The 26,542-nt window shown below is 43.6% G+C and overlaps 1 protein-coding gene across 6 annotated transcripts in view; it reads right to left on the bottom strand.

Annotated features, from left to right (window-relative positions):
• Nucleotides 1-2,551: 2,551 nt before the first annotated feature.
• Nucleotides 2,552-26,542, bottom strand: part of LOC143281856 (DENN domain-containing protein 4C-like) — a 103,785-nt gene continuing 79,794 nt past the window's right edge. For 5 of the 6 annotated variants that reach the window (XM_076587102.1, XM_076587106.1, XM_076587103.1 and 2 more), the window contains 12 exons: nucleotides 24,902-25,141; nucleotides 23,538-23,639; nucleotides 21,584-23,002; nucleotides 19,777-19,993; nucleotides 18,378-18,429; nucleotides 16,824-17,045; nucleotides 11,060-11,346; nucleotides 9,817-9,967; nucleotides 6,333-6,413; nucleotides 5,355-5,530; nucleotides 3,390-3,562; nucleotides 2,552-2,702 (listed from right to left, as the gene is read on the bottom strand). In XM_076587102.1, coding sequence (XP_076443217.1) covers nucleotides 2,563-2,702; nucleotides 3,390-3,562; nucleotides 5,355-5,530; nucleotides 6,333-6,413; nucleotides 9,817-9,967; nucleotides 11,060-11,346; nucleotides 16,824-17,045; nucleotides 18,378-18,429; nucleotides 19,777-19,993; nucleotides 21,584-23,002; nucleotides 23,538-23,639; nucleotides 24,902-25,141 — 3,260 coding nt within the window. In that variant the 3' untranslated portion in view covers nucleotides 2,552-2,562. The remainder of the gene's footprint in view (nucleotides 2,703-3,389; nucleotides 3,563-5,354; nucleotides 5,531-6,332; nucleotides 6,414-9,816; nucleotides 9,968-11,059; nucleotides 11,347-16,823; nucleotides 17,046-18,377; nucleotides 18,430-19,776; nucleotides 19,994-21,583; nucleotides 23,003-23,537; nucleotides 23,640-24,901; nucleotides 25,142-26,542) is intronic. The other variant, XM_076587107.1, reaches the window with a different exon arrangement.

Raw genomic sequence — 26,542 nt, 5'->3', positions numbered from 1 at the left:
CCTAACAACCCAGCAAGGTTGGCTCCTGTACGTCTGACCACTTGTCCTGCTCAACTGATCAGTATGAAGGGAATGACTGGAAAGATCCTAACAACCCAGCAAGGTTGGCTCCTGTACGTCTGACCACTTGTCCTGCTCAACTGATCAGTATGAAGGGAATGACTGGAAAGATCCTAACAACCCAGCAAGGTTGGCTCCTGTACGTCTGACCCCTCATCCTGCTCAACTGATCAGTATGAAGGGAATGACTGGAAAGATCCTAACAACCCAGCAAGGTTGGCTCCTGTACGTCTGACCACTTGTCCTGCTCAACTGATCAGTATGAGGGGGGAATACTGGAAAGATCCTAACAACCCAGCAAGGTTGGCTCCTGTACGTCTAGCAGCTGTCGAGAAAATGACAAAAGTTTCAAAGCTTATGACAGACACATGCACAGACAACTGAGACTGGGTGATTATCAAGACTCACTTTGTTTATACATGAGTCAAAAAGAGGGGGAGAAAAAAAACACATTAAAACTGCATTAGTTTGGGAAAAAAAAGAAAAAAAAAGAAGAAGAAAAGAACAAACAAAAACTTGGATTTTTTTTAGTGCACAAAAGTCGAAAGCATATTGTTTGAATTACGAACAACTTTTTTTCTTACCAACCCTCTAAAATACCCCTGATGCGAAGGAGTTTCTGAAATTGTTTTTCCTTATCTTTATCTAATATCTACAAGCTGATGGGGGAAAAAAACACCACGCACAGGCTAACAGGAAGCAGGCATCACACATTGAAGATGTGTGCTCTAGTTTTGTCTTTTGGCAGATAAATTTTCTGTCCCTTTAAACTGACACCCAATGTCAAATAACAGCGCTTGATTTCACAACCAGTATCTTGTGTCTAGTTGCCAATGAAAATCAATACAATAAACATAAAAAACTTTTTAAATAAATAAATATCAAAACAAACATGTAAATAAATATATAAGTAAATAAACAAAATAACAAAACAGAGAATCTATTACAAAAACAGAAAGAAATATGGACATCTACAATAGGAAATCAAAATAATTTTTCACAGTAAAATAACTCTCAAACTTGAAACATGAAACAAATTATCCCGTAACTACATGCTGACATAAACATAATCCATCCACATCCTGTTCAATTTCCTTCTCACATTTCCCAATAAGCTGTGTTTCAATGCACTTCTCCAAGGTAAAAAGTGCTTCCACTTTAAACATTTCATCCAAGATCATTCAAACCCTTGCCTGACAGATTAATTCATCAGGCTCAAAACTGATGATATTTCTCGTTATCAAGCCATGCTTCATTGTATGGCTGGAAACTGAAAAAAACCCCAAAAAAACCCAAAACCATTAGTGCAAGACATGAACTGACATGTCCTGAACAATACAGTTTGTCTTTAGAGGCTGGGGCAGAGGCTGGAGTTGGGGGGTAGGACATCTAAACAAGCCCCGGAGAAGAATTTGGAACAGAAACATCACTTCCTCAACACCACAATAATATGATGAACTGAAGGTGCCAAATGCAACAAGAATTTCAATAAAAGAAACTGTACCACTGACGTAACAACAGTTAATCATAACATCTGAGGAAAAAACACAAAGCTGAATCAACAGACCTTTTCAAGAGTCACAAGATTATCACAACACAGTTCAACGATGCCACTTTTAATATATAGATATATCTTTTTTTGTTTTTTGTTTTTATTTTCTTCTGCTTTATTAGACAAAGATTACATGTCCTAAATCTTATGCCAAAAGGTTTGTAAGGCATTGAACAAATCAAAACGTGTAATGTTTCATCACAGTTTTTTGTATTACATATGTTTATCTTACACATAATTTCACATGTGTTAAAGTTTGGATAGAACTCTTGTGAAGAAAGGACAGAAATAGAGGTAGAATTGAAAGATTTGCTTCTTTCATACATTTTTCTCCCTTGTGTGTATGGTCATTAAAAAAATTTTTTTTTTCTGAAATATAATTTGAAAACCTGCACAAAACTGTTCTCAAAACTGAACTAACAAGGGCACATACCACAGTTCAGTATCTTTAAAGTTACAGGACACAAACTGTTTAACACCTCAACACTCACCGACTGTTCTCCGATGTCTACTAAAGGAATAACAAACCTGACTGACTGACACCACACCACCATGATGGTAATCAAACACGGAAAACACAGCAGCTGAAACATGTTGAGATCAGCCACTGCACCATCAGTTCTGATCATGACCACCAAGTCTGTCCAACAGTTAGGCTGTCAGTATCATCGCTCCAAAACTGGCTGTAGTCAGGGACACACAGTAAAACTGTCAGCGCTCAACAAGAATCTCATGATGACTGACTTCAGTCATGAACACAGTGGCAAAAAAATTCTTTCAAGCCCAATATTTCATTAATGTTTTATTAAAAAAAAAAAAGGGAAAAAGAAAGTGTCTGCCATCCAGTCTCCTCCAACCACCCATGTTAACAGAACACTAAACTTATCTCAACAGTTATGTGGCCTTCATGTTAACACGGTGACTGGTCCACACATGCACAGCTCTACAGTCTAGATTTCCAGGTCACAGAAAAGACGGCGACACCACTGAACGTTTGCAGAGCGAGGCTTGTCGTCTGCTTGAAGGCGTCGCACTTCTGCAGCTGACAGTTTCTCTTCAAAGGCCACAGTAAACTCTCTGTCAAACGCATCTGTAACAAAGATTAAAAAGCATTTTCTTCCTCTGTGGAATCATTTCCTAACCGGTTTTTCTTTTATTTATTTTACTCTCCTAAACTCTCAGCTTCAGAGCCCCAGTGTCCCATCACAATAAACTCAAAAAGCATGAAACAACGAAAACAAATCATTTTTACAATATAAATAAATCATTTTATGCCTCTGTTCACCTCTCTCTCTCCTTGCCATTCCACCTTGATTTCAAAACATACTGTATTTCACGCCAATGTTCAACATCCTTACTAATACATCCCCTCTCTTTAGGTACTGCAGAACATGATATATCTTCCCATGCCCTTGTTCAACTATCACAACATCTGAGAAGGTGGTGCATCATTTTTCATCCCCACAGACCAAAGCTTAAAAACTGCACAACTGATGAGTTTGATCATGACTCCCCCTACTAACTAAACATGGGAAAAGACCTGCAAATGCCTTTGCCTCTTTTTTCTGAGCATGTAAGCAGATTAAATTCTGGTGTTAAAAGCCCAATAAATCTTGCCAGTATGCTAAAGGTTTGGGAAACAAGAAAGGAAATACCCAATAAGCACCAAACACCACTAGTTGTCAAAAAAGACGGAGTTAAAAACCAAATGTGAACGATGGCATAAGAAACAACAAGAAAAAGTGAAGAGTCCAAGACAAGTGATCAATCCACTGACCATGGTCGATGTTCTCCCGGCCACAGGCCACAAAAGACAGGAATAGGATCTCCCTGTACAGGCTGCGGAAACGACGCCGACGACCCATCAGCCGACGACGGCCCTGAGCCACCAACTTGATGGCCGTCAGCACATCGTTATGCTGAATGGAGGAGATTATCTGGAACATGCACCTGCAAGCACACACCACTTCTGTCTGTCTATGCTATGCATGCAAATCAAGGTGACGACTTGTGATCATCCTTCACAGTAAGACAATTGTGAAGGGATATACAAAATCAAGTTAAATTTGTTGGAAACAGTTCCAAACACTTGAATCAGATGGTCACTTCTCTACCGCTGATCACAAAAGTGAAGATGTTACACAATTCTGTCAACATTTTTTAAGCTAAAATGTGAATGACTTGACAAGAAATATTTCAAACACAGACCTTCCACCTATACTTTCTACAGGCTAACCACAACTCATTAAGAGATTTGTTGCCTTGAACAGAATACCAACAAAAAATACATATTACAGACAAGGGACATTTGAAAAAAATTGAAATGCCAGCTGACACAATACAACATAAACTGCACACAAACTTGGGAATTACATTAGCTCTACAACTTTAATCCTTGAAAACACTGCAATTCATCCGCAACATTTTGAAATCTGGAAAACAAAGCTTTTTCATTTCTCAGAAACAACCAGATCAACCTATCTTTCCCAACCACTCAACATAGTGATTTTTTTTCAACACAAATTACTCTTCTTTGTTTTTTTACATTTATTTACTGTGGGGGTGGGGCTGGGGGGTGGGGGGGGGGTTATAATTAAGTACTGACTGCTGCCCATTTTGTAATCCTCCATACCCAGGTGTGAATGTGTAGCTGACATTGGTTGGGACAGGACTGGGCCTCTACCCCAGGTGTGAATGTGTACCATTGGTTGGGACAGGACTGGGCCCCTACCCCAGGTGTGAATGTGTAGCTGACATTGGTTGGGTCAGGACTGGCCCCCTACCCCAGGTGTGAATGTGTACCATTGGTTGGGACAGGACTGGGCCTCTACCCCAGGTGTGAATGTGTAACTGACATTGGTTGGGACAGGACTGGGCCCCTACCCCAGGTGTGAATGTGTAGCTGACATTGGTTGGGACAGGACTGGCCCCCTACCCCAGGTGTGAATGTGTACCATTGGTTGGGACAGGACTGGGCCCCTACCCCAGGTGTGAATGTGTTCCTGACATTGGTTGGGTCAGGACTGGCCCCCTACCCCAGGTGTGAATGTGTAGCTGACATTGGTTGGGACAGGACTGGCCCCCTACCCCAGGTGTGAATGTGTACCATTGGTTGGGACAGGACTGGGCCCCTACCCCAGGTGTGAATGTGTTCCTGACATTGGTTGGGTCAGGACTGGCCCCCTACCCCAGGTGTGAATGTGTAGCTGACATTGGCTGGGACAGGACTGGGCCCCTACCCCAGGTGTGAATGTGTACCATTGGTTGGGACAGGACTGGGCCCCTACCCCAGGTGTGAATGTGTAGCTGACATTGGTTGGGACAGGACTGGGCTTCTACCCCAGGTGTGAATGTGTAGCTGACATTGGTTGGGACAGGACTGGGCCTCTACCCCAGGTGTGAATGTGTACCTGACATTGGTTGGGACAGGACTGGGCCCCTACCCCAGGTGTGAATGTGTAGCTGACATTGGTTGGGACAGGACTGGGCCTCTACCCCAGGTGTGAATGTGTACCTGACACTGGTTGGGACAGGACACAGTGGATGTGAACTGACTGCCTCCATGGTCGTTAAAGGCTAACCTGTGACCTTTTTAACCCCTAACGGGGCGAAAGGATGAAATCATACATCCCACTGTTCAAGTTCAAGACACAATGGATGTGAATACAACTGTCCCCCATGGTCAACAATAGGCTAACCTTTAACCTTTTCAACCCCAAATGTTGAAAGGTCATTCACTCACGGTCTGGAGAAGGACTCTGTCTCAGTGACCAGAGCGTCCACTACGGTGGACTTGTTGCCGGCGTCCCAGGCGATGTACATGGGCAGCCCCACCTCGTCGTGGATGTGCACGTTGTCCCACAGGGGCCGGATCAGGATGTTACGACTGTCAAAGGGACCTGGACCCTTGGCCGACACCTTCACAGAAAACAGATCATGTTTTTATTTGTTTATAAGTTATCTGATCTTGAACCTTCACAGAAAAGAGATTACTTTTCAAAGTATTTTATGCCTTCATAGAAAAGAGATTAATTTTTTAAGTGATATGATTTCTTTATGCCTTCATAGAAAAGAGAAGAATTTTTTGTCTTAAGTTATGTCAGCCTTCATAGAAAATAGAGGAGTTTTTTGTGAGAAGCAATTCAATTTTCATTTATTTACTTATTTTTAGTAACAGGAAGCCAGTTACAGAGGGGTCAGAAAGAGAGAAAAGGTGAAAAGTGTGCATGTACATCATGATGATGATGGTGATGATAAAGCACCTCTCTTCAGCCAGAGACCAAACTCTAAGTGCTGAACAAACAGTCATTTGCACAACAGGCTGCCTACCTAGCTAAACCCCACTGACAGCTGCCATTGGGCGCTCATCATTTGTTTCCTGTGTCATTCAATCAGGTTTCAGTCATGCACACACTCATAACACAGATATGAAACATTTTGCACATGTGACCCGCCATGTAGGCAGTCATACTCTGTTTTCAGGGGGTGTGCATGCTGAGTACATTCTTGTTTTCATGACCCAATGAATGTCAACATGATTACAGGATCTTTAACATGCATATTTGATCTTCTGTGTGTGTATACACAGGAAAGGGATTGAGGAACTAGCAGGTCTGCGCATATGTTGACTGGGAGACTGGAAAAATCCCTCCCCCCCCCCCCCCCCCCCCCCCCCCCACCACCACATCTCAACAAATTGATGCAGAACACCTCTACTGACCTCCAGAGAGTTAAAACTGGCTGCTGTCAGAAGGAAGCTGGACAGGTGGCTGGGGATCTCCAGACGACGGAAATACCACACCTGGTAACACATCAGGTAAACACTCAGACAGAAATACCACACCTGGTAACACATCAGGTAAACACTCAGACAGAAATACCACACCTGGTAACACATCAGGTAAACAGACAGAAATACCACACCTGGTAACACATCAGGTAAACACTCAAGACAGAAATACCACACCTGGTAACACATCAGGTAAACAGACAGAAATACCACACCTGGTAACACATCAGGTAAACACTCAGACAGAAATACCACACCTGGTAACACATCAGGTAAACACTCAGACAGAAATACCACACCTGGTAACACATCAGGTAAACACTCAGACAGAAATACCACACCTGGTAACACATCAGGTAAACACTCAGACAGAAATACCACACCTGGTAACACATCAGGTAAACAGACAGAAATACCACACCTGGTAACACATCAGGTAAACAGACAGAAATACCACACCTGGTAACACATCAGGTAAACAGACAGAAATACCACACCTGGTAACACATCAGGTAAACACTCAGACAGAAATACCACACCTGGTAACACATCAGGTAAACAGACAGAAATACCACACCTGGTAACACATCAGGTAAACACTCAGACAGAAATATCACACCTGGTAACACATCAGGTAAACAGACAGAAATACCACACCTGGTAACACATCAGGTAAACACTCACACAGAAATACCACACCTGGTAACACATCAGGTAAACAGACAGAAATACCACACCTGGTAACACATCAGGTAAACACTCAGACAGAAATACCACACCTGGTAACACATCAGGTAAACACTCAGACAGAAATACCACACCTGGTAACACATCAGGTAAACAGACAGAAATACCACACCTGGTAACACATCAGGTAAACAGACAGAAATACCACACCTGGTAACACATCAGGTAAACAGACAGAAATACCACACCTGGTAACACATCAGGTAAACAGACAGAAATACCACACCTGGTAACACATCAGGTAAACAGACAGAAATACCACACCTGGTAACACATCAGGTAAACAGACAGAAATACCACACCTGGTAACACATCAGGTAAACAGACAGAAATACCACACCTGGTAACACATCAGGTAAACACTCAAGACAGAAATACCACACCTGGTAACACATCAGGTCAACAGACAGAAATACCACACCTGGTAACACATCAGGTAAACACTCAAGACAGAAATACCACACCTGGTAACACATCAGGTAAACAGACAGAAATACCACACCTGGTAACACATCAGGTCAACAGACAGAAATACCACACCTGGTAACACATCAGGTAAACACTCAAGACAGAAATACCACACCTGGTAACACACCAGGTAAACAGACAGAAATACCACACCTGGTAACACATCAGGTAAACACTCAGACAGAAATACCACACCTGGTAACACATCAGGTCAACAGACAGAAATACCACACCTGGTAACACATCAGGTAAACAGACAGAAATACCACACCTGGTAACACATCAGGTAAACAGACAGAAATACCACACCTGGTAACACATCAGAACACTCAGACAGACACACCATGTCTGTCAAAACTTCAAAATACACCAGGAAAACCCTCGGACAGAAATACCACACCTGCCAACATAGTTTCAGTTTCTCACCGAGGTCTTGCTGTGTTTGGACAAATCCATACACAATACACCACATCTGCTAGGCAGAAGCCTGGCCAGCAGCATAACCAAATGTGCTTGGCCCTGAGTGCATGCACACGTATTTGTGTACCTATCAGAGTGGATTTATTCTACGGAATTTTGCCAGAGGACAACACTCTGGTTGCCATGGGTTCTTTTCCAGTGTGCCAAGATGTGCTGCACACATGACCTCAGTTTACTGCGTCATCGTAGCGACTAGATGCTCATTGTGACTGTCCAGTCAGACGTGGAAGAAAGGGTGAGAGTGGGATTCAAACCCACGCCCCCATGGACTCTCTGTACTGACAGACCAGTGTCTTAACCACTCTACCACCTTCCTCCTGGCAACGCAGCACGTCAGGGGAGCACTCAAGACAGAAATACCACAGCTGGCAAAACATCACATCACATCAGAACAGCCCAGACATATTCCAGCAGATGATGGGGTGTGAGTGGTCAAGGAAACACACCACCATCTTCACCCCCTCCTGGCCCCCAATCCACCTCCCTACCCTTTTCTCCACCCTCAATCCCAACACCTGCCACCCTGTGTGAAGGGGAGAGGGAGGTTCACCCTGTGTGAAGGGGAGAGGGAGGTTCACCCTGTGTGAAGGGGAGAGGGAGACTGTGAAGGGGAGAGGGAGACTGTGAAGGGGAGAGGGAGACTGTGAATGGGAGAGGGAGACTGTGAAGGGGAGAGGGAGACTGTGAAGGGGAGAGGGAGGCTCCAACCAGGGGAGAGGGAGGCTGTGAAGGGGAGAGGGAGGCTCACCCTGTGTGAAGGGGAGAGGGAGGCTGTGAAGGGGAGAGGGAGGCTCACCCTGTGTGAAGGTGAGAAGGAGGCTGTGAAGAGGAGAGGGAGGCTGTCAAGGGGAGAGGGAGGCTGTGAAGGGGAGAGGGAGGCTCACCCTGTGTGAAGGGGAGAGGGAGGCTGTGAAGGGGAGAGGGAGGCTGTGAAGGGGAGAGGGAGGCTGTGAAGAGGAGAGGGAGGCTGTGAAGAGGAGAGGGAGGCTGTGAAGGGGAGAGGGAGGCTGTGAAGGGGAGAGGGAGGCTCACCCTGTGTGAAGGGGAGAGGGAGGCTGTGAAGAGGAGAGGGAGGCTGTGAAGGGGAGAGGGAGGTTTTACCCTGTGTGAAGGGGAGAGGGAGGCTCACCCTGTGTGAAGGGGAGAGGGAGGCTGTCAAGGGGAGAGGGAGGCTGTGAAGGGGAGAGGGAGGCTGTGAAGGGGAGAGGGAGGCTCACCCTGTGTGAAGGGGAGAGGGAGGCTGTCAAGGGGAGAGGGAGGTTCACCCTGTGTGAAGGGGAGAGGGAGGTTCACCCTGTGTGAAGGGGAGAGGGAGGTCACCCTGTGAAGGGGAGAGGGAGCCTCACCCTGTGTGAAGGGGAGACAGAGGCTCACCCTGTGTGAAGGGGAGAGGGAGGCTCACCCTGTGTGAAGGGGAGAGGGAGGTTCACCCTGTGTGAAGGGGAGAGGGAGGCTCACCCTGTGTGAAGGGGAGAGGGAGGCTGTCAAGGGGAGAGGGAGGCTCACCCTGTGTGAAGGGGAGAGGGAGGCTCACCCTGTGTGAAGGGGAGAGGGAGGCTCACCCTGTGTGAAGGGGAGAGGGAGGCTGTGAAGGGGAGGGGGAGGCTCACCCTGTGTGAAGGGGAGAGGGAGGCTGTGAAGGGGAGAGGAAGGCTCACCCTGTGTGAAGGGGAGAGGGAGGCTCCAACCTGTATGAAAGAGGGATGGAGGCAAGACGTACCAGGTTCCAGAAGATGATGGGGTGCTGGTCGAGGAAGGACTGCCCAGCCAGACACAGGTCCCCCTCGTTGTCCAGCACGTACTCCAGCTCCTTGCGCAGCACCAGGGGGCTGAGGTAGGGGAACACCAGGGGCTCCGCTGTGCATGAGCTCCTGCCAGCCACACAGGGACCATTCACATCGCTGTCAGCCCACTGTTTTATCTAGATATTATGGAACCCGGCCCTAACTTCATTCAATTCCAATCACACACACACACACACAAACACACACACACACAATTCAAACTTGCAGAAACACACACACACACACACACACACACACACACACACACACAAATTCACACTTGCAGAAACACATACACACATAAAAATCAAGAAACTTTAATTTACTGACCACTTTTGGGGCATGGAAGATATGACGTATCAGTAATCTATACAGTACTCAAGTTACAGAAAATATCTAAAGCCAACGAAACACACAAACACACACAAGCAAACACACATGAATCAAGAAAAGTTAATCCTGTGAGTCCTGTTGGGGCATGGAGGATACATATTGCAGGCTGAAAAAACCCAGACCAGAAGTATCTTCTAAAGCTCACACCTCTTCTACTCCATCACATTTGTTGGACATTCCTAAATATAATCATGTATTTCAATGGCAATTTATGGAACAATTGAGAATCTTTACTGTCGATAAAAAAAAAAGGAAAAGATTATTTCTCATCTTGCTTTCGGGGTTAAAAATCTTTTTCAGTGCTACTGAACAAATCTGTTTGAAACAGTGAAGCATAGGAAGAGGTGTGTATGGACACTGTGAAGAGCATGGGTCTCCCTGGACCCACATAAAATAGGAGTTTATGGCTGCTCTGCAAGTCATGGCTTTGGACACCTATGAAACAAACAGTCATACAAGGTGTGGTGCATGCGGATGGTAAAGAAATAAAGTAAACAATGACTGTATCCACACTTCATAGTGAAACTACACAGCATCATTATTGGCAGTCCAGGCAGTGAACAAACAGGTAGCTAGGCACTGACAGATAAAAGTATGGCCCCAATAAACCACCTGAACTGCTCTGGACTTCATTTTTCTCCCCATGCTCTGAGTATAAAGATAATGTAATGAAAAAGAGAGAGACAAAGAAAAGAAAATGCCATACACTGAAAATGAAACCTTAAGACAAGACAAACCAGCTTGGAAAAAAAAAAAAAAAAAAAAATCACCCACAAAACGACCAACCTGGTCATGAAATCCTTCTTCATCTCAGGCACAGCCGATGGACAGGTGGGCAGCTCAACATCCTCCTCGATGGACAGAGTGAGGGGGGAGTGAGGCGTGTCCGCACTGCCCAGGTAGTAGTTGTAGCAACCTCCCCCTGTACTGTTGCGGTCCGTGGCGCTGGTCAGACACTCACTTATACATCGGCGCCGCATTGCAGCGGCTGCTTCGGGGAGGCTGAGGGGGAGGTCATCCAGGTGGATGGAGCTGGCCATGTCTGATGCTGGCTTCCCCTCCACCTCCGTCTTCTGCCAACAGGACATGCTCACAGTGAGTCGCTTGCTCTTAGCTGTCTATCTTGCAAAACGTTTGCTTGATCAGGTACCTGTACTTCTCTATTGACCTGACCACATATCAATCAGACTGCTGATGACCTTACTTCCGTACTGACCTGACCACATATCAATCAGATTGCTGATGACCTTACTTCTGTACTGACCTGATCACATATCAATCAGACTGCTGATCACCTTACTTCTCTATTGACCTGACCACATATCAATCAGATTGCTGATGACCTTACTTCTGTACTGACCTGACCACATATCAATCAGACTGCTGATCACCTTACTTCTCTATTGACCTGACCACATATCAATCAGACTGCTGATCACCTTACTTCTCTATTGACCTGACCACATATCAATCAGATTGCTGATGACCTTACTTCTCTATTGACCTGACCACATATCAATCAGATTGCTGATGACCTTACTTCTGTACTGACCTGATCACATATCAATCAGACTGCTGATCACCTTACTTCTCTATTGACCTGACCACATATCAATCAGATTGCTGATCACCTTATTTCTGTACTGACCTGACCACATATCAATCAGACTGTTGATCACCTTTGTCCTACGGCAGAAGCACACTGTTCTTTTCTCCCAGCGTATTTCCGTTTCATGTGCCGATTTCCTACTCTGTATACCAGTTACACCTTCTATCTGTTAATCAGTTTGGTACAGAACTCTTGTCCTACTACACATGTCAGTAGCTGGACACTGTTGCTACTGCATCTGCTTCCACAAAGCTATGCTACATATCTGAACCTAACAAAAGGAAAACATTAAAAAAAATGGTAAGGATTTGGATAAAAAGACAAAAGCTTTAATGAACTTAAATGTGATCAAATTTGGTACACTCACTGGCAAAAAAAGCTGAGTCAAAAAAAAAAAAGAAAAAAAAAAAAAGAGAGAGAGAAAGAGATCTTGACTGCAGATATTTGTAAGTTTTTAGGTCAGAAAATGTTTATCTTTCACACACACACACACACACACACACACACACAAACAAAAAAACACAACAACAAAAAACACACACAAACACACAGTTTGATTTCCAATTGTCCAAAGCACTTATTATCTTAACAAATCATCATTCATCAAAAAATATATGGCCAGGCATGGGCTGGCTGGATTATGCTGAGAAAAATGAACACCAAAAAAACCCACCATCTGACATTTTAACCCTTTCAGTGTCCCATGGGCGGGGGTAGAGTTTAGGTGTAACAATCTTAGGGAAACAATTGTATTTATTAGCAGCTTTATTCCTTCAAGGATTGCTCCCCTTTAAGTTCAACACACTTGTCCCAAAATTTTTTCGCCACATAAAACAATACTTAAGTTCTCTGTCAGGTCATATAACTCTGGTTTAGTTTTCTTGTTCCAACATATCACCCAAGGCATCTGTGACTGTATGCATGACCCACAAAAAATGACACGCTTTTGTTAAAGTGAATCTGATAAACAACAAACATTTATATGAAAACATTTTTTTAAAGAGGCCAGGCAATGAATAACAGCATGTTAATCACTTTCATCTCTTGAACCGGATTAATTTTAGTCCTTGGCCATACACTGACAACAGCATAAGGAAAAGCAAGCAGGAGTTTGGGGTTCATTTGTTTGTCTCTTAAATATTGTTCTTCAAATAAAATGGCAAAGTAAAGCAGTCTTTCGAATGTCGTTCATTTTTTATTGTGTCTCTCTGTGGATTTTATTCTTTTTTGCTGCAGGTTTAAATTACAAAAACTAAAAAAACTAAAGAAAAAGCATTAACTTCCACATCCATCAGCACAGCACAAGCTCAGTTACTTCCCCTTACATCTAAATGCTGTAAACTTTAGAGCTGTTTTGAAGTCAGGTTACTAAACATTACAGAGACACCATTTGGCCAGAAAGTGCATGAATAGGCCCTATGACTACACTTTATTAAAAAAATATATAAAAAATTAAAGGATACAAAAAAGGGATACCTTTCTATATCAGCAATAACTATACGATTAACAGGTTTAACTCACTCCAGGCAATGGTACGCTATAGCGTTCCTGATGTAAGGTAGTGTTCTGGATGACGGAACGCTTTAAGCGGTTTTGACAATTAAAATTTTTTCCAAGTTTTCCTCACGGGGTAGCATAAAAATTGCAGCTACACCGGGCACTGCGAACGTGTCAAGCGTCGAATGGAAAGTTTCTTCATGAGATTCCATAACAACACACTCCACAGCGAGCCAGCGAGTTCAGGACTCCACACGACAAGCTAATCGGCATACGTACCGAAAATGGCATTGCAGGCGATACAAGTGGAAATTTTTGGAGCAGACTAGATCACGACAGCAACTTTTATCACTGCTTAAGTGAATGAAATATTTCAAACTGAAGGTTTTGACATTGACGAGGATGATGAAGATGTTGAATAAAATATCTGTAGTGAAGAAAGCTACCGGCAAGTAGGTACTGATAGTGATTCAGCTTCTGAGAGCAGTGAAGAGGGAGGGGGGTGGTCGTTCATACAACTTGAGGAGAGGGGTCAGAGTGTCAAGTACAGTGAGTTTCATTCAGTTACTTTATGTTTTGTATTTTTTGTGATTTTTTTCCTAACCCTAACAAATGGGTCGTCTGTAGGGAAAAGCAAGGGAGAGAACTAGTCGTCCGGAGTGAGTAAAAAAGGGAAAATCTGGCTAAACTGTTCATCATCAGTCTTACAGCTCCAACCACTTTTCTTTTAAATGTATCAAAACAGCAGTAAACAAGGATGCACAATACAAAAAAAAGGGTGAGACTGAAAGCAGTTTTGAGTCACAGCACAGCGATCAAATTCACACCATATAATGTTGCGATATCGGGCAGCACTGAGGGAACATATGGGAGGGGATTTTGTTGTTTTCATGGGGCCTGAGGATAACTGTTGTCCTTTGTTTCCTTGCAAATCATACTTCAGTGAATCCATCTGTTTCTGAGCTCTTTTAACTGTGAGCAATGGTCCTGTTGTGCCAAAACAAATCCCAAGTCTGACATGATTTGTCACCGTCAGCTTTGAAAACTACCCACTTTCTGAAGAGCTTGGGGTGAATGTAGAGTTCTTATGATGATCACCAATCTTGTTTATCAGTTAATCTGATGCATCTGATACATTTACTTCTGGCACATTCTCAAACATGGCAAATTTTATCAGTGTTAATCTCCCAGGGATTCATCTGAGAGATGGACATCGAACACTGGACTGAAAGCACTTGAAAATGCCTGAACATTTTCAATCAAATTGGCACCTTATCCAAATGAATTTTTATCATGTCGGTAATGGCAGTCAATGTCTATAATCATCTGCTTTTATGGACTTACACCACCGAAAGGATTTCAAGCCAGAACATAAGAACTATCACCCATTCTGACAGTGTTTACTTTTGCACTGTGAAAAGACTTCCTGTTAAGGGAAATAACTCTGACAGTCTGCCCCAGAACCATTCTGCTGAAAATAAGCCAGCAAAATCAGGAACTTTTAAGTTTCAAATCAATACTTGTGTTATAAGACATCCTTTCACAAGTGAATTTCTATTTATTTTATTTCTGTAAAACTTGTCATTAATACTCCACTTGCGTTTCATTTTATTTCATTTTTCTCAGAATGAAAGTGTACATAAAAGTATATATATATATATATATATATATATATATATATATATATATATATATATATATAAAACACCACAGAATTTCCCTAAATGTGTGGACATGCTGTCCTACAGATTTCCAACATATCCAAATGATTTTCTTTTTTGATTTTTCAGATGAAACCCTAAGCTCCCTTTTCCAAGCAGTACAGAAAAGAATTCTAAAGTGAAAGTAAAGTTTATGACAGTGGTTCAGACACACCAACCATTTTTAGACTACAAAAATGTAAGTTATCATTCAGCATTTATAAGCAATATGTGGTTAACCTTCAAGCAATGCCACTTTAAAATTTTGACGAAGCAACAAATAACAAAAGACAAATTACTTTCCTTGGGAAAAATCTAAAAACTAAAGTATTTGGTCATGCAAAAGACACTGCCTCATTGACAATCATTCTCTCTCTCTTGAAAACACAAACAACACTAACATATTTTGGCAAACAGTTAAACACAAACAACACTAACATATTTTGGCAAACAGTCATTAAGCATGCATAAAAAATGTTCTGATGTTTCATGAAACAATTTCTAAACAGTTTTCTAGCACCCGACTTACAAGTAAACACCCTTTTACTATTTTGATGATTTTCTTTCCTCTTACATATCTAAAAAAATATTAACCGTCAAATAATAAGATTGCAAACATCAAGAACCAGCTCTGTATTACCTTTGAAACATTCGAACCTGTGTTTGTGTGTGTGTGTGTGTGTGTGTGTATATAAAATGCTCTCTATAAAACAAAAATAATGATTACTGTTTTCATCTGTTCCCATTCAGAAAAAGTGGGAAAGAAGGATGACAGCACAGTACCACAGATCACTGACACTTACAATCAAAGCTGTCTATCTGAATGTAATAATAATGATTAAATGCAGGCAAAGCAAACTTGCAAATTTTCACACACACAGACACACACACACACACAGAAGCCAAAAGCAACACAATCCACAATCAGAATTAGTATGAAAGCAGTGTAATCAGAAAGAGGGTGAACATTAGTAGTGAATTAAGAGATATGGACAACCTGACCAAAAGCAGGCATTACAGATACTTGCACCAAGCGAAAAACTTTAGTCTAAAACAAGGACTGTTAGTTTACCTATCTTTCCTCACCACTTGCACAAGCCCTCACACACACACACACACACACACACACACACTCCAGCACAAAACATGTGTGCTTATAACACCCCACAACACAAACATTTATTCTTTCTCTCACTTGTACTCCCCACAGCACACACAAACAGTAATTCCCTCTCTCAGTGAAACACCTCGCAATACCCAAACAGTCGTTCTCTCTCTCACTCACACACACACACACACACACACACACAAACATTCTCTCTCTCACTCAAACACCCTTCAACACACACAAACATTCTCTCTCTCACTCAAACACCCCTCAACACACAAATGTTTATCATCTCTCTATCTCTCTCAAACACCCTACAACACACACACTATATACAGGCTGTCTCAACACACAAATGTTTATCATCTCTCTCTCTCTCTCAAACACCCTACAACACACACAAACATTCTCTCTCTCACTCAAACACCCCTCAACACACAAATGTTTATCATCTCTCTCTCTCTCTCTCTCAAACACCCTACAACAAACACACTATATACAGGCTGTCTCAACACACAAATGTTTATCATCTCTCTCTCTCTCTCTCTCTCTCTCTTTCACACACACACACACACACACACTATAGACACGCTGTCTGATACACAAGCAACACAACCCTGACAGCAGAACTCATACCTTTTCCTCTTCCTCACTCTTTTCCTCTTCCTCACTCTCCTCATCCAGGGCGGGGGTGGGGGGGGCGGGGTCAGGACTGGTCGGGGTGGGGTCACAAGGACTGACAGGGTCAGGAGGAGGGTCAGACTCAATGGGCGGGCCCGACTCAGGGGGGCTCACCCCACCCTCATCAGCCTTGGCCCCGTTCGACAGCAGCATCAATTTCTGATGCCCACGCCAATCCTAAAAGTAACAGACCAGCATGCCGATAGGGGCGGGGAAAAGACATGGTAATCATCTGAATGCAACAAGTCAGCATGCCCATTTGGGAACAACACCATTAGGTCCTGAAAATAAATCAGCATGCCCATTTGGGAATGACATGGTTAGGTCCTGAAAGCAACAAATTAGCATGCCCATTTGGGAAAAGACATGATGGCAAGATCCTGAAAGTAACAAATCAATATACCAACTGAGGAAGTAAGGGGGAGGGGCGGGGGGGCAGAACAGGAATAATAAAGCCCTGAAACCAGTATACTGACTGGGGAAAATACACAGCAAAGTCCTGTAAGAAACAAATCAGCATGCTGGTTGAGGAAAGTCAAAGATCAGACTCATGCATATATATGTAGCACTGCAGCTGAGGAATACTTTTTCTTTCTTTCTTTCTTTATCTTTTTTATTTGTTTATAAGTGGGGGGTGGCTGGCATTTTACAAATAAAAACATGCATCAGAGCACTTTTCCAAGATGCACCCAGAAACAAGACACTAACTGATTTGCACACAAACACGTTCAAAAAGAACCAAGAACATTTTACAAAGCAAACCAAACAACAGCCCCCTACAGTGCCCTACAAGAACACACAAGACCTTTTCCAATGAAAATTCACTATGCAGATCAGTCCACCTGTGTTTATCAATTAATCAACAACACTGACTATCTTATGAAGTAAACAACAGACAAGGCAGACCACAAACTCTGCTACACTGTGACAGAAAAGGCCTATCTCATGTGTGCTTGTTCAGCATGTCATTGACACATGCTAAAAACGTCAGTGACCATCTGTTTCAACAGAGAGACAGACTGCTCTAACATAGAGAAGGACAGACAGGAGAAAGAGAGAGTGAGAGAGAGAGAGAGAGAGAGTGAGTGAGAGAGAGAGAGAATATCTGATGAACACCAAATCAATATGTTGCCAATAAAGTGTGATTAAAATACAAAAATTATCACGAAAAAAGACCAGATTTTTCACCAAATCAATACTTTGCCAATACAGTGATATTAAAATTCAGAAATTATCCAGAAAAAAGACAAGATTTCTCAATCTTACACACGTGACAATATTCCATTACACACAGTGGACCAAAACAGCAGCAAAAAACCCCACAGTAAACACACCAAAGAATACCCAGTTAGCTCAACTTGATTGTTACACAATCCAGGGAGTAGTTGGGGCAGCTCCTGTTCCCACATAAATACCACAGGACTCTCCAGGTGAGCAGGGGTGTGGGGTGTTGGTCAAACAAACACAGAAAGCAGCCATGAACATCAAGCAGGGATCAGGACCACCTACCTTCACATACACTTGCAGGTTGGGCACAAACTTGGCGTGGCAAAACGGGCATCTGGAACAACAGCAAAGGTCACATCTGGCCTTACGTTCCTCTTCTCATCCAATATCACATTAAAATAAAATAACATAAAATAAAAGAAAAAAAATCTTACAAAGAAACACACCCTAAAACAACCGAAGGTTGCATCTGGCCTTACGTTCTTCTTCTCATCCAATATCGCATTAAAATGAAGAAAAAAAGAAAAAAAACAAACATTCTTACAGAAAAACAAAAAAACCCAAACAATTCCACCACCATCCATTCCCCAGAACAACCAATTCCACCACGTTCCATTCCCCAAAAACAATCAATTCCACCACCACCCATTCCCCAAAAACAATCAATTCCACCACGCTCCATTCCCAAAAACAATCAATTCCACCACGTTCCAATCCCCAAAAACAATCAATTCCACCACGTTCCATTCCCCCCAAAACAACCAATTCCACCACGTTCCATTCCCCAAAACAATCAATTCCACCACGTTCCATTCCCCAAAAACAACCAATTCCACCATGTTCCATTCCCCGCAAAACAACCAATTCCAACACGTTCCATTCCCCCAAAACAGTCAATTCCACCACGTTCCATTCCCCCAAAACAACCAATTCCACCACGTTCCATTCCCCAAAAACAGCCAATTCCACCACCATCCATTCCCCCAAAACAGCCAATTCCACCACCATCCATTCCCCAAAAACAATCAATTCCACCACGTTCCATTCCCCAAAAACAACCAATTCCACCACGTTCCATTCCGAAAAAACAACCAATTCCACCATCACCCATTCCCCAAAAACAATCAATTCCACCACGTTCCATTCCCCCAAAACAACCAATTCCACCACGTTCCATTCCCCCAAAACAACCAATTCCACCACGTTCCATTCCCAAAAAACAACCAATTCCACCATCACCCATTCCCCAAAAACAATCAATTCCACCACGTTCCATTCCCCAAAAACAACCAATTCCACCACCATCCATTCCCCAAAAACAATCAATTCCACCACGTTCCATTCCCCCAAAACAACCAATTCTACCATCACCCATTCCCCAAAAACAATCAATTCCACCACGTTCCATTCCCCAAAAACAACCAATTCCACCATCACCCATTCCCCAAAAACAATCAATTCCACCACGTTCCATTCCCCAAAAACAACCAATTCCACCACGTTCCATTCCCCAAAAACAACCAATTCCACCACCATCCATTCCCAAAAACAACCAATTCCACCAACATCCATTCCCAAAAACAACCAATTCCACCAACATCCATTCCCAAAAACAACCAATTCCACCAACATCCATCCCCAAAAACAACCAATTCCACCACCATCCATTCCCAAAACTCACGTTGTGTTGAGGTTGGAGTCGTCAGCCAACCAGCCTGACATGATTTCTTCATCGTACACCAGGCGGTGGCAGCGACTGCAACGTGAGCACGACGACATCTCCACCTCCATGGCTATGGTCATCAACACGCCTTCTGCGCTGCTGGCACTGACGCTGTCTGCACGCAGCTCTTTGGCTGGGCGGAAACTGTCCAGGAAGGAGGGAGAGGGAGCAGGGCCTGGCACAGACACATCCAAGCACCATGGTGGAACTGTTTGGTAATACATTTCTGCATTTAAGTTAGTGATGATAATAGTCATGCACAACTTTTTTTGTATGGCGCGATTTCCTGTATAAATCCTGCTCAAAGCGCCAAACTTGATCCAGTTAAATGCAAAGATGACACAAAAACATCATGAAAAGTCATAACTGATGGAACTGAAATGTTGGATAGTACTACTACGAACTCAGTGACTGCTGCTGCGGAGTATAATTGTCTGTGAAGGACTGTTGTTGTCTCTGAGATAACACGTTTACAGGTCAGGTGGTGTGTCATCATTCTTTATTTGAACTTGTCATCCTCACTGAGTTAACACGGAGCTTACACGTTTACAGGTCAGGTGGTGTGTCATCATTCTTTATTTGAACTTGTCATCCTCACTGAGTTAACACTGAGCTTACACGTTTACAGGTCAGGTGGTGTGTCATCATTCTTTATTTGAACTTCTTTCTCTTGGGGCTGTATTATGCTTGTTAAGAAACATCAATGACATCACTGAAATGACACTCAAGTGCACACAAAAGGCAGCAGTAACTGCACTTCAAACTCACTGATCTGGTCTCTCCAAGGTTCAGCAGTAAAGGGGTTAAGGAGTGACAGCTGCCAGGTCTATAGAAACCATTCATTCCTTCAGGTCCGTTAAATGCTGTCTTGCACTGTATACATGTGCATGTGCATGCACGTGCATGTGTGAAAAAATACAATGCGTACCCTTTAACATGCTTTTTCCAGTAAGACTGATGCAATTTCAAGGCATGATGACAATATCAAGAGATACTGTGTGTGCGTGTGTGTGCATGCACACAAACATGCTTGTTCAAGTATGCAGGCAAATATGCAAGTTCATAAATGTTTGGATGGTCTTATCCATTTCGGCTTGTTCAGGGCTGAAAGAGGTACCCGGATATGTGAAAGCCACAATCGAACAATGTGTTATTTTCTAGACCAGATTGTTTCTGGGTCTCAAAGGTAAATCCAAATTTTTCGCTCATCATACCATAGCTTGTCAGAAACACTTCATATACACTGTTTTCATCACTGGCAGCTGGTGCAGAGCTCAATGAATATAACACCATTGATACGCACCTTAGCTAATTCATACATGTATTTATCAGATGTATTCATGATTATGAATTTCAAGAGGCCTCACACACACACACACACACACACACACACACAATTATTTCCTATGTGTATACATTTTTCAAAACAAAACTAGACAAATAATTCCATAAAAGAAAAAGCAGAACACATGAAATACATGTGGCAGTACCAATTAAAAGGCATCTGCAGACTAATCATTCCCACCCCCTGAAAATAATTCCACCAGGATTTCAGAAACAGGGAAATGGGTTTATTCTCAAAAGCCATCCTACAACTAGTCACCAGTTTATCTACAAAGCACAATCACACTTCTCTTTCTGAGCAGTCATTCATTTATCTTCAACCCAGTTTAACAACAATACTGACAAAGATCTACAACAGTCATTCAGTTTTTTGTTTTGTTTTGTTTAGGTCTCCTGAATACTTCCAGCATCATCAACCTACCCAAGGAATTTTCCCCAAAAGAGGCCTGTGAAAGCCGCAGTGCAGAGCCGTCAGTACAGCTGTTCTCCTCCAAGCTCTGGGTGTCGTGAGCCCTGTTGCCTCTGAGCCGCTCTCGAATGGTCCCGCTGGTGCTGCTGTTGCTGATGCGATCCTCCTCCCCTCCTCCCATGCTGCCCCTGTCCGACCCCACACCATCCAGGTCGTCCTGGGAGCGTGTCAGGGAGGAGATGCTGGCCGCGTTCTTGATGGGCGTGGTGATGGACTGCTTGAGCTCGTTGAACTTGCTGTAGCTGGCGGAGGCGGCCTTGGAGGCAAACTTCCACAGGCCGGTGATGGCCTCGTTCGTCTTCTGCATCATGTCGTTGCTGCTGCGCTTCAGGCTCTGTGAGCGCCTCATCAGGTAGTCTGACTGCTTGCCCGGCAACGACTTTCTGGGCTCTGAGTGCGGGGGCTGCTGGCCGTCAGGCAGGCTGTGCTGCTTCTGGACTGGGGTTCGACACTCCCCTACGCCAGAGGGCAGGGGGTGGGGGAGAGGGGAAATGGCAGGGGTGCTCAAGGTCTTTCCCACCTCACCGAGCGACGTGGGGTGGTGGGGTTTGACGGGAGTTGTGGGCACAGTGCTGTGCTCTCGGACCCCTGAGGAGGGGTTGCTGGACACACCATCCACTTCGTCCGATAATGTCTTCTGAGCATTGGCAACAGAGTTATCAGCAGTTTCTGACACACACATCAAGCTATGTGGCACAGAGTCTACACTGGCATTACTGTCTGTATTGCACATGTGAGAGTTGGGAAGGGACTGCGGTAAGGAGGTGGCATCGACCTCCTGTGATTGACTAGACTGGGATTTGGGTCCGAGGGCTTGGGCATCTGCAGCAGTGCTGCTGTCTGTCTGCTGGTCTCCAGAAGCGTCAGCTCCTGTCCTGCCCTCCTCTTCCACCACGCACTGTCTGTGATTAGCACCATCAACACTACCTTCCCCCACTGCCCCATGATCCCCCTCCCCCCCGTTCACACCACAGTCTGGCAGGTGGGAGGGCTCATCCAGCCCCACCCCGCTGTCTTTCACGTCACACTTCCCGCCCGACGAGGAGTCACTGTCCACCATGGTTGTCGACGTCTTCTGCTGCGACTCTTCTGTGGACTGCAGGCTGGACAGGGACACATCGTCCTCCTCCTTTTTGGCCAGGTCCGAGAAGCGCATGGATGATGCTTTGGACTCCCCGTTCAGCAAGTGCTTGGGCCGCCAGGAGGCAAACAGGCTCATGGAGCGCGTGGGTTTGGCTCCGTGTGCGGCATCGCTCTTGCTGCGCTGTCTGGTGGCCTGCTCCATCTCCAGGCGGAGGTCTCCGCTGACCATATAGGCCCCGTTCTCCAGGAAGCTCTGGCTGACCATCAGCAGACCTGCTGAGTTCCCCACTGCAACAACACGCCACATCAACCCAATGCAACGCTTCAGGAATGTACATGTTGCTCTCCCCCCGCCCCCTCTCCCACCCCACCCTATCATCACCAATGTGTTTGGCCAAGAATTAAAAACAAGCTGAGAAAACTTCACAACACTGCAGGCAATGTAAATTTGGAAATTTTCATTTCAAATGTGACGGGAAATAGTGTGAACCCACAATCAGTGTCACACTCCTGAGACTAATGTTACAGACAACATGCTCTGATGAGATATTCTGATAGTCAGAAGAGCAGTTTTGAACAACTTTGTTAGATATTAGCAACTGTCTGTTAACAAATAAACAAAGGCAATACCTTTCTGTCCTTCAAACCTCCATCAGACCTTAAAAAAAAAAATCTCATTTACATGTGCCCCCCCCCCCCCCCCCCCCCACACACACACACAAACACACCCACAAACACCCCCCACACACACACACACAAACACACACACACACACTCACACACACATACATTTCCTCCTGCAGAAATGGGTCAGACAACTCACACAAAGGTCCCATGTGGAGAGAGTCGTGGTCACCAAAGGAGGAGATGGACTTGCGAACAATGCTTCCCACACGGGACCTGTAGTCCTGGGATTGGTCAGCATCTGTGTGTTCAACCACAACATGGGAGGTCAACATAGGGGGTGTCAGGTACGGAGGACTTTAAACCTGACAAACCTTTTTAGCTAAACCGCTGGCATGTTCCTTTGCACATTCTTCTGTCTGTAAATTGTTCCACACTTCTTCAGGCAACAATTTAAATAGTACACAAACAAACAAAATCCTATATATTCACAAGTCTCTGTCAACTCCATTTTTTTTTTTTTGATAATGTAAAATAAATCTAAAACATTCAAGAGTATCTGTTACTTGACAACTTTTTAAGAATATGCAGAAAATTAAATCCAAACTATTCCAGTCTCTATCCACTAATCTGCACCACTGATAACTTACTTTTTGTGTCATTTTATTCCAGTGCAAGTCTTCAGTTGTCATTTCAAACTTATTTCTCGATTGATTCTAAACTGATTTCTAATCTGTTCATAAAGATAGAATACTTGCAAATCAAAGAAACTTTCTGGATGCTATTTCATGACCAAAACACACAGAACTCGCCTTACATATCTTGTGCATTAAACTGCATGCAGATTTAACACAAACCCACTTTTCTAATCTTGTGTGTTGAACTGCATGCAGAATTAACACATAACCCAATTCTGTTACCTTGTGCATTAAACTGCCTGCAGTGTTAACACAAACCACCTTCTTTGTGCATTAAACTGCCTGCAGTGTTAACACAAGCCAACCATCTTTGTGCATTAAACTGCATGCAGAGTTAACAATGACCCACCTTCTTTATGTTGTGCATTAAACTGCCTGCAGTGTTAACACAAGCCAACCATCTTTGTGCATTAAACTGCCTGCAGTGTTAACACAAGCCAACCATCTTTGTGCATTAAACTGCCTGCAGTGTTAACACAAGCCAACCTTCTTTGTGCATTAAACTGCATGCAGAGTAAACACAAACCAACCATCTTTGTGCACTAAACTGCCTGCAGTGTTAACACAAGCCAACCATCTTTGTGCATTAAACTGCATGCAGAGTTAACAATGACCCACCTTCTTTATGTTGTGCATTAAACTGCCTGCAGTGTTAACACAAACCAACCATTTTTGTGCACTAAACTGCATGCAGAGTTAACAATGACCCACCTTCTTTATGTTGTGCATTAAACTGCATGCAGAGTAAACACAAACCAACCATCTTTGTGCACTAAGCCCACCTTCCCAATCTTGCATGTCAAGATGTATGCAGAGTTAACTAATACCAGTTAACCAGTTCATTCACAGCCCCTGCCCTACCCACCTGTCCTCTGCTTCTCTGAGTGGTGACGTTTTTTCTGGCGGAAGCTGAACCGCAGAGGATTCCAGGTTTCTGTCTTGTTCGCTTTGGCTGACCCCGTCTGGGCCTGGGCGTCAGGGGGCTCGGGGGCGGTGGGGGAGGGGGAGGAGGATGGCAGACTGTCCCCCTCCGTGCTCATCATCTGCGACAGCCGCCGCACGTCCTCCTGTGTCATCGAGTTGTAGCCGCCATCGGACACTCCCCCTGGTGGACAACAGCCACACACTTCCCATTAGAAAAAAAAAAAACTGAGACAGAAAAGAAAGAAAGAAAGAATAATGATAACAATAACAAAAGAAAGAAAGAATAACGATAACAATAACAATCTTTTATTCAGATAAAGCCCAAAGCCCCTTACTGAAGGGGGTTGGGGGGGGGGGGGGGGGGGGGGTCACACTACCAGAAAGAAAGAAAGAGCAAGAAAGAATAAAGACAGACTGAGACAAGGGGTTAGTTCAGGAAAGAAAAAGACAACTCCCCATCTTCCTCCTCCCCTCTTCAATTTGGGTCAAGGATAACAAATACTGCAACACATCTATCTGGGTCAAGGATAACAAATACTGCAACACATCTATCTGGGTCAAGGATAACAAATACTGCAACACATCTATCTGGGTCAAGGATAACAAATACAGCAACACATCTATCTTGCCCCATACTTGCAGGCCTGTCTAAAGTGATGCGGTGGTAAAGTAAACTGAAAGAAATAAGCAAACAGTTCTCACTGAGAAAAAGGCTACAAAGGACTACATGACTTTATTCTTCCCTACATAAACATGTTTTCAGCGCTAGCTTTGACCACTTGAAGCAAGTCATTTTGATGGAAATCTGCATGTCTTGTGTTATACTTGTATTCCAAAACAGTTCTTTCTTGCTCCTAATGGCATCTTCAACATCTTTTTAGAATACTAAACATTCTGGTACTTTTCTTATCTTGAACAGGTACAATGAAAAAATCTGCATGAAACAGAACATGATGAATACTAATAAGAGTATAACAAACAACAAAAATAATATAAACCATTTAAAGATTTCTTTTTCTTCTTTTTTTTTTAAGAAAAAAAGAGAAAGATGCAAAATAAATGGGATAGAAAAGCAAAAAATGAAATCAAATGAAGCAAAATAAAATCACATCAAATAAGACAGAGCTCAGAAAGGAAATGCGTGACCTCAAACAAACTGCAAGAGCAAGAGAGCTTGTCCTTGTTACTATAGTTTACAAACACACAAAAAAAGTTATTGTTACAACAGGTCATACACAGAACCTTTGAAGGAGCAGTTAGCAAGTCTGCAATGCCAGGCATACCATCTCGCATCAACAATCTTCTGGCCATACTGTTCCAGACCCAGTCTATGGAAACCCATTTGTGATTCTTGGCTGGGCTTGCAGAAACACTCACAATCATGCCCTGAATACTTGGCAGAGAGTGACCTTGCAAGAATGTCATTTCTGATGCTGTTTTCTAGCAGAACACTGTCCCAGTCTGATGATCAAGTTGTCCATTCACAACCACCTGCCACAGTTCTAGCATGACTGCAATAGACAGTTTGTACACTTGCAATTTTCGTGTCCGCATCTTTCTCAGTAGAAACAGACCTCAACTG

This window comes from Babylonia areolata, chromosome 5 (genome assembly GCF_041734735.1).
Source record: "Babylonia areolata isolate BAREFJ2019XMU chromosome 5, ASM4173473v1, whole genome shotgun sequence".
In the NCBI taxonomy this organism is placed as follows: domain Eukaryota; kingdom Metazoa; phylum Mollusca; class Gastropoda; order Neogastropoda; family Buccinidae; genus Babylonia; species Babylonia areolata.
Note: the sequence above shows the minus strand (reverse complement) of the source record. Positions and strands in the feature narration are given on the sequence as shown.